The sequence below is a fragment of the Cynara cardunculus genome, assembly GCF_001531365.2.
Source record: "Cynara cardunculus var. scolymus isolate 2C chromosome LG 13, CcrdV1, whole genome shotgun sequence".
Taxonomy (NCBI): Eukaryota; Viridiplantae; Streptophyta; class Magnoliopsida; order Asterales; family Asteraceae; genus Cynara; species Cynara cardunculus.
Genome location: NC_037540.1, coordinates 3,985,977 through 3,995,073, shown reverse-complemented (window position 1 = coordinate 3,995,073; position 9,097 = coordinate 3,985,977). Strand labels below are relative to the sequence as shown.

At 30.9% G+C, this 9,097-nt stretch overlaps 1 protein-coding gene and 1 long non-coding RNA gene across 4 annotated transcripts; one reads left to right on the top strand and one right to left on the bottom strand.

The window, feature by feature from the left end:
- The first annotated feature begins 4,208 nt into the window (after nucleotides 1–4,208).
- On the top strand, nucleotides 4,209–5,142 carry LOC112526043. Of its 3 annotated transcripts, none has more exons than XR_003070467.1 (3): nucleotides 4,209–4,349; nucleotides 4,421–4,494; nucleotides 4,964–5,142. It is a non-coding gene; the product is annotated as an uncharacterized LOC112526043 (long non-coding RNA). The 3 variants fall into 3 exon arrangements; XR_003070466.1 differs by having other exon boundaries at nucleotides 4,957–5,142; XR_003070465.1 differs by lacking the exon at nucleotides 4,964–5,142 and having other exon boundaries at nucleotides 4,421–4,700.
- Nucleotides 5,143–5,380: 238 nt separating this feature from the next.
- Nucleotides 5,381–7,317, bottom strand: LOC112524321. The gene is made up of 5 exons (XM_025134099.1): nucleotides 7,261–7,317; nucleotides 7,004–7,177; nucleotides 6,092–6,166; nucleotides 5,809–5,961; nucleotides 5,381–5,518 (listed from the first exon to the last, which is right to left on the bottom strand). The coding sequence occupies exons 1-5, from the start codon at nucleotides 7,315–7,317 to the stop codon at nucleotides 5,381–5,383; spliced, it is 597 nt and encodes a 198-aa protein (XP_024989867.1).
- Between the last annotated feature and the right edge of the window lie 1,780 nt (nucleotides 7,318–9,097).

Sequence of the window (9,097 nt, the reverse complement as noted above, 5' to 3'; positions counted from 1 at the left end):
TTCGAGTCGAGTGTTGACCGAGTTTTGACCGAGTCGATTTCGAGTAGCTCGCGAGTTTTCTCGTCTCATTTACACCCCTAGTCTAGCGGGTGGTGTGATTTCGGTTCACAGGTGTTGTTCATGTAGGTTAAGGGAGAGTTTGGATTTTGTTTTTACTAATAGCATTTTGTTTAATAAACTATGAAAAAACTAAAAATGATAAAAGACCAAATTACCCTCATCTTAATGGATATTTTTAACGTCGTTAGACTCCATGATGAAAAAGAGAAACAAAATGGAAACCATAGGGATGAAAAAAGCAGTTTTTAGAGACTAGAGACAAAAATCAATATAAATGACAAACCACAAGGACTAAAATCGTAGTTTACTCTTTAAATATATATACGGTTATAGGGGTGTTCAAAAACCCAATTAACCCGTTCAACCCGATCAACCCAACCTAACCCAAGGCGAAATAACTCAACCCGAAGCAACCCGATGTCTAATCGAGTTGTAAAATTTTCAAACCGTAGGTATTGGGTTGATATGGGTTACTATTGTTTGAACCCAACCCAACCCGATGAACCCGATATCCTTTTATTTCTTGGATTTATTATGATTGTTGAACTTCTATTAGTATATACATTAGACAATTACACTATCACTTATGCTCTTATATACACATATTTTCAATCTATTCACATCTTTATATAACTCAATCGTATATATGTTCAGTAACCGTGAACATATATATGTAAATTGAGAAAACTAACTGAATGTGATATACGTAAACACTATGGATAAGTTGTATCAAATGGTTGATGATGAAAAAAGATTATGAGTAGAGAAATAACATATTCAAGATTAAAAAAATATTTTAATGTACCAAAATATCAACCCGACCAACACGTACGATTTGGGTTGGGTTAGGTTGCATTTTTGTATGGATTGAGTTGGGTTAAGATTTTTCAAACCGTAAGCATTGGGTTGGGTTGTTCAAACGTCTTCAACCCGATCAACCCAACCCATGGACACTCCTATCCGACTGGTTTTATTTAGATGGATTTAGACCCATTATTCTTAAGATATCCCAACTGAATACGACGGATGTGTCTTCTTTGCAATGTGATATATATTATTCATTTTTATTTTCAATATATATAATTATTTTCAAACAAAAAAATTGTATTTCGAAATATATAATTACTGAATCGGCAAAATGGATGACCAATCCAATAACATTTTATTAAAAAATGTAGGATCGAATAAAACATAAAATACAACCACTAAATAAATAAATAAATATATATATATATATATATATATATATATATTCTATACAATTATCAGAAATTGTCTACCTTTTGTACGGCAAACATTGACCTGTTTATTTCTCCAATCAAATGTGTTTATTCAATAAAATATGAATTATCGGATAATTTTTATTTATTTAGATGTCGTTTATCAAACATTTGATTTGATAAGCGTTTATCGGTTTAATTATGTTACCGGGTGACATAGTAATATTTAAAATCCTATCTAGTAACTCAGTAAAAAAGAAAGGTAAGGATCAAAAGTCTTACCCGATAAATAAGGGTGATTACTTTTACCCAACAAAAACTTATCCGAACAAATATTTATTGAAAAAGGTTAAATTGTTTAATTAGCAATATGATTTTTTTTAAATATATTGATTTATTCATAAAAAATTTAAAATGGATTAATTTAGTTATTTTTATAATTTATTTTTAAAAAATATTTATAATGAATGAAGTTTAGTTCCAATTCAAATCCTACAAACCAAACATATAAAAGATTTTGGATCCAAATCCCTCAAATTTCAAATAATTCCATGAAATTCAAATCCCTCGAAACCATTTATTGTGAAGACGAAAAACAATTCCAGAAAAAATGATTTAACTTAGAGAAAAGTCTCAGCCGAATGTTTTAAAATGTCATGGATTCGTTCCCTAAGGTAACGTTTGGTACGCAGACTAGACAAGACAGGACGGAACGGGACAGAACGGGACGAGACAAGACTAATTGTTTGTCCTATGTTTGGTACGACTAGAACAGAACAGGACAAAACTGTTAAAATGACCATATTACCCCTAAATGTTATTCAATGTTATTTTAAATCCTTGTTACATTGGGCTACCCATAATAATCATCCAAATAACGAACAAAAGCTAAAAGTACAAACAGGCTTCAACATGCCGATTTTTTTTATTTATCAAAAGTTAAATAAGAAATTATTGAGAAGTTAAATCAGAATTAAGCAATTTAAGTCACAAAGTTAAAATCATTCACAATTTCAAGAAGATTGAATTGGCATTTTGGCAGCGTCATTGACTAACAAGAATAACTGATGATTCAACCAAAAAAACTTCAGAAAATACAAAAAGAAAAGTCAAAAATAAAAGGATAACATAGTCATTTTATATTTAGACCCATGTTGTTCCACCTTTTTTGGTGGAACAAAAATTATCAAGTTTTGTCCCATGAAATTTAAAAATAGTCCCATCTTGTCCTATGCATTTTTTGTCAATGACATGCCAAACATGAAACTATTTCTTTTTTGTTCCGTCCCGTCCCATGTCGTCTGCATACCAAATACAGCCTTAAGGCTTTCCCAAGATCTTATGGTAGACCGATTTCACTTTCTGATATGGTAACTGGCCAGTTGCATGGCTGGCCCAATTGGTTAAGCCAGGCCCGATTTCCGTTACTTAGTACCCTATGTGTATCCCTAGCTCTAGGCATCAACTATTAAGTATTAACCAATCCTTTAGCTCAATATAAAGATTAACCACGATCGTAGTTGCATTTCAAGACTTGGTAACTTTATCTCTATCAAATACGTCATACCTACTTCAATCAATCAATTTTTTGAAAAATATATAATATCTATACTATATTATAAATCATTTGAAAACTCTTAAAAATCATTTTTTATGCATAAAATACTGTTTATTAATGCATATTACTTAAAACTCAAGATTACAAGTAGATTATGCGTAAGTACAACTTATTAAAGCTCCATATATGAATTTGTGTAACTAACTGCAGATAAACATAATCAAATACAAGATAAACATCTTATTTTGAATATAAAAAATCTAAAATATAATTAGGATAATCATTGAGTTCTAACAGAATACTTAATTATTATCTTTATAAAATGTTATATTATTAAACCAAAAATAAATTATTTTATTGTTAAACTTAAATTAAATTATAATTAAGAAAATAAATTAAAGAAATCATATAAAAATGAGAACTTTTAAATAGTTGATTTGATATTAACATTGATATATATATTTTTTTTCAAATTTTTATTTTATTTTAAAAAAATCATTATTGATTTCTTAAAAACACATAAAATCATATTGTAACATCGACATAGACAAAAAAAAAATAGAAGATTAAAATAGAGATGTATCTCGCTACATTACGCGATTACCTTTATAATTTATATAGAAAGACAAATATATTCACACAACCTCTAAACATTCATTAAGTTTTGAAGTTAAGACCTTTTGTGATTGAGAGACATGACAATACCAATATCTTGCCTACATATATACTAAAAACCCTTTGGTCTGTTATGTATGTTATGTGCATCCAACTTACATAATAGAACACCAATGCCTAAGAGGTATTAGAATCCACCATTCACTCACTCACTCACTCACTCACAAGCAATGAATAACGGATTTGTCTAAGGGATCGTTTACAAAACGCTTACCGGCGTTCCTTATCTTATCGAGTGAGCATGATAAGAACCAAGAATCCTGCACACTGAGAGGTATAGAAGAATTGAGAATCTTACCCGGTAAGTAAGGGAAAAAACTTTTACCCGGTAAGCATTACCAGGTAAAAAACAATTACCAACCATTTATTTTAATAGCCAAGAATGTTAGCCAATAAGGTAAGTAAGAGTGGTGACTCTTGCCAGTAAATGGTAAATGCTTACCCAATAAACGATTGGTAAACGACACTAAAAGAACATGACAAAAAGTGTACATATTTCGTAGCATGATATACAATTGTATTAAGCATACATAGCCTGGAAGAAGAAAGAGCTGGGTTGGCACTGGCAGCAATGATTCTTAACGTGGTGAGGCTATGGGTCCATGTTGGTGGTTCGGGCATAATCGGGTTGAACCTGATTGGTTTATTAAAACATGAAACCCGTTGGTGAAAACAAACAAAATATCCATACAACAAGCTACTTTGAAAGTTTCTCCCTAACTCGTAGTTATAGCCCTAAGAATCTTGCTTAATTACCTCTTTGGATTTATCTCTGCAGTTGCATAAACAGGTTGCCAAATTCATGTCTAATTTGAATGCTTTGTGATTCGCAGATGGTAAGTCAGTTTTTTTCCTTCCATTTTTGTGTGTATTCGAGTAAATTTTCAGTCGTTTCCTTTTTATCTAGAGAAATCTGAGGCAGACGGAACTCTAGTAGCACGTTAATGGCGGTTTTCACTTTAATGCGGTTCTTCTGCTAAGGTACACCTCGCTAATGGCCTCGTTGCTTTTGCATAACCATCCATTAGTTGATTTGCATGAGTATTAATGGCTACAAATGAAGCCATATTTGGAATCACAACTCGATATCATTTATTTGGTTTTAGAGGATAAAAAGGGGCTAAGAGCACCATTTCTCCTGCAAAAACAAACAACAGATACTATTTGACTTGCGATTTCCATTGGACGAATTTTCAAGCTCAAACTGATATAAATTTCATGGCATTTGACTTCGATTCTACCTTATTACAATCATTATACATAGATTAGTGCCGATTCTATGTTTGTAACGGGGTTCAGGTCAAATTTTCATTTCAATAGAATACGATATATAATGCATCTCTGAGATTTTCTGAACCACAACCACAGGAGACGGAGTATTGGTGAGGTATAACTATATTCATTAATTTATATATCATGCGAACTTTTGACAGTATTTATCAGTTTTTAGGGAAGTCAATAGATCATGGAAGCAGCAGCCCAGGAGAGGAGTCAGGTCATAATGTTACATTTCACATTGCATTAGCATAGAAGTTCTAGTCTTCTAGAGTTAATGTTTCAAGATATGTTATATTTCTACATAGATCTAGATATCAATTAATGTTTTACATATCAAAATCAGCTTCTCCAAATCTTTGGACAAAAAGATTTCAGGAATTGACAACCAGTTTCGCAAAAAGTAATCTTACTAGCTGCTATTGATCCAATCTTAGAAACAGCATATAAGATTATAGGAACGAATAGCAATAATCATCACCGCAAGTCCGCTATAATAATCATATAAACGAGCTAAAACATGAACTCCAAGATAGTCACACTATGTGTCTGCATAACACACTCCTTTACCATCGATTTTGAGTTATACCGTTCAGGAGAGTGGTGCCCTCTGTGGAATCCCTTTCCGCAATCTCTTTCTCTTGGAAGTTATTAATGCAGGGTCTCTTTCACCTTCATTAATGCTTACATTATTATCAACTGTAGCCAGTTCTGGGGACATTGCAGAAACCTGTTAAATTCGAACAAATAGATGAACAAAAGTACTAACAAAAATTGAAGAACTTAGGTAGTCATTTAAGATTTTCTGCAATCCAGGCTCTGATCACTGTGTTAAATAAGATGTGGCAATTCATTCAAGGCAACCCCATTTGATTTCTTTTCAAACAGCTAGATTCAAGATCCACCACCAACTCCATTTGAATCCTGATCTTAAATCCTTGATGCTGTCATGACCAACAGCAATCATAGAATAGAACAAGTAGCAGGATTTAGCATACTCTTATGGAAAAGAGAGATTACCTTGCATTGGATGCTGCAATAAGAGGAATCTGTTAAACTTAATTTGCAAACAATACATCTATGATCCCTCGAGTTTTGCTGTTCTGCTAGTCGTTGCTGCTGTGGCTTCCTTTTCTTCAAGAATAGCACTTTGTTGCTGTTTGATATGTAACCCTGCAAATGTGTATCGAAACTCAGGTGTGACCCATCCCGATTCCCAGTTGTCCCTCAGATACTGATTTATGTTTCTAATGCTTGATCATATTCATTTGCATATCAATAATAAAGTTGTCAAGTTACTAACCTGAATGCCTGAACAATCAAAGTGTTTCTGAAAATCTGGTCGACTGATGACCTCACAATACACGTACCTACGAATCTTCATCATCGATCAAGCATTAGCATTAGCATTAGCATTAGCATTAGCATTAGCATTAGCATTATCATTAGCATCAGCATCAGCATAGCATGTTATGCTATGTAATAATCTACAAGAATCACTAGACATTACCCATCATAAAACATTTTAGACAAATGTAGCACACTAGACTACATGGGTACGACTCAAGTTGACTAAATGTCTCCTTAGTCCTTCGTCCCACTTGACTCGCACCTCCTTTATAAGTCATGACTTCACCTAAATCCGGCAATCGTTGAGTTGGGTTCAACTCAATTTCAGAGCTTGGCTCGTCAAATGTCGAGATTGTATGGACTCGACAAATATACACATCGATACGTGTGTTCCTCGGCTTGATTTATGATTCATGTAAGCCATTCATCCATGAAGAATTTTGAAGTATATATGTAGAACATTTATATACATCAAAACTTACATACAGGCTTGAACCACTGAACTCAAGGAACCCAAATACCGCTACACAAATGACCCTTTAGTTAAGTATTTGGCTATCAGATAAAACAGTTTCCCACATCTAACGCATTTAATCCCACATTTAGGATGAAAATGGTTTTGTTTCTTCTTTTGTATTTCCTAATGATCAATGATTATAATGTTTTTGGAGCACTTAAATCCTACATTCATTAAACATCAAGAATTTTGAACTTACAAGAAGTATATCAAATATAGACAATAACTTGCTACAATTTATTCTTGTGCAAATCAAACAAGAAGTAACACATAATCTTGATGCTACGGATGAATATATATATATATATATATATATATATATATATATATATATATAGTAGTCAGTACCTTGATGTAATTATGTCCATGGTGATTGGAGCTACATTTACTACAAAAGGACCCAAGACAATCAATGCAGAATCGATCGAATTTATTATTGTCCTTGGCGTTGGAATGAATGGTGCACTCTTCATATGCAATGTTGATCATAATAAAAACCCATGGTGGCACTTCACTTCTCTTCTGCAAATCAAAATTATAACTTTAAAACACACATCAAAATCCAACCTTAAAAAAGACAAAAAGAACTCATGTATGTATTGTACTAGCGACGGTGGTCGGTGGCGGGCAATGGTGCTGCTGCTGGTGGAAGGGTCTCCCATGGCGAATAGAAGGCAAATAAGAGTGGTTTTTATGAGTCTATATATATATAGTTGTGGGGTTAAATTGTTTAACCTAAAATAAATTTCGTGGGTGTTTTTAGGTGATGGCGGGTTTTATTTTTATTTTCTTTCTTTTTTCCCGGGTAATTTATTTCGGAAACGCTTAGAGATATAAGAAATCCAAGCGATTTTTTAGTTAATGATATTGATCCTACTTTTTTTTTTAATTTGAATTTAAATTGAAAAAGAAAATTGGTTTCAATTACAATCATGGATATATTCACCTTTTAATTATTGTAGTATTTAAATTATTTGATTTAACTGATTTGTTATCTTTTAATTATTTTTAGTATCTAAAATAAAAATATTTGATGTAATTATATCCTTATATGAATCGAACGAACGTGTGGAGGTGGACAGCACTTTTGATTTTGAGATTAAAATTTTATGATTTGGAGCACAAATCAGGTTGATTCTTTGGTAAGGATGTTTTTTTTAGAAGAGATAGAGATCATAAATACTATATATGTCAATATATTTGATTATAAGTATTATACATACGGTTTTAGCATCCCTTCCTAAATTAATAGTGAATGAAAAAGGAAATAAAAAAATTAAACTAATATATTATGTAACATGATGTAATTATGTAAAAACATTTTGTATTTCGTTGTTTGTGAAAAAGAAGATTAAGAGGTCATTTACTAAATGTTTACTCGGTAAGTATTTACCTAGTCATTTACATTATCAAATGAATATGAAAATGTCCGATAATCTTACCCGGTAAAAAACTATGATAAGGATGAAGAGTTTTACCGATAAATGAGTGTGACGACACTTACCTGGTAAGTGTTTATCGGATAAACTGTTGCATATGAATATATAATACCGTTTTGATGGACTATAATTTTACGATGTAAAGTAATTAAGTTAGAGTGTTGTCTTTTACCGATAAGTGTTTACTGAGTAAATCGTTTTCAAGTCGATCGTCAAAAAGATATATGCATTATTTAAATAAGATACGAAATAGATATACATATGATCTTTTAAAAAAATATAGCAATATTTCGTTTTCTACATTGCTCAAGAAATAAAACAGGAAAATGGAAGTGTTAAAAGTTTTATATTTGCTAGATTTGAACAATATATTTTAAAATCCCTTTCTTTTTCCTTTTCTTTTTCTTTTTTTAAATACGATTTGCTTACGGAATTTTACATATCTATATTATATTATAAAACATTTGACAAAAACTTTTAAAAACTATTTTTTATGCATGAAGTACTATATATTAATGCATATTATTTAAATCTTCATATTTGAATTCGCGTAATTAACTGTGGATAAACATAACCAATTAGAGGATAAACATCTCATTTTAAAATATAAAAAATCTAAAATATAATTAGGATAATTATCGAGTTCTAACAAAATAATTAATTATTATCTTTATAAGAAAATTATATTATTAAACCAAATATAAATTACTTCGTTATTAAACTTAAATTAAATTATAATAAAAAATTGAATTAGAAAATTAAACAAAAAATCTGAAATTTTAAATAGTTAATTTGATATTAATATCGATATATACTTTTGTCAAATTTTTATAATATCTTCAAATTTATATTTTATTTAAAAATTAAAACATTATCGGTTTTTCAAAATCACATAAGATCATACTATAACATCAATTGAGATAAATAATAATATGAAATATTAGATTGAAGATATATCTCGTTGTATTACGCGAGTACCCTTTTAGTTCTCATAAAAAGTATA

Coding starts and splice junctions, on each gene's coding strand:
- LOC112524321 (XM_025134099.1), bottom strand. CDS start 7,317: ATGGGAGACCCTTCCACCAGCAGCAGCACCATTGCCCGCCACCGACCA. Junction 7,178..7,260: donor GCCACCGACCACCGTCGCTA/GTACAATACATA, acceptor TTTGATTTGCAG/AAGAGAAGTGAAGTGCCACC. Junction 5,962..6,091: donor TTGATTGTTCAGGCATTCAG/GTTAGTAACTTG, acceptor ACACATTTGCAG/GGTTACATATCAAACAGCAA.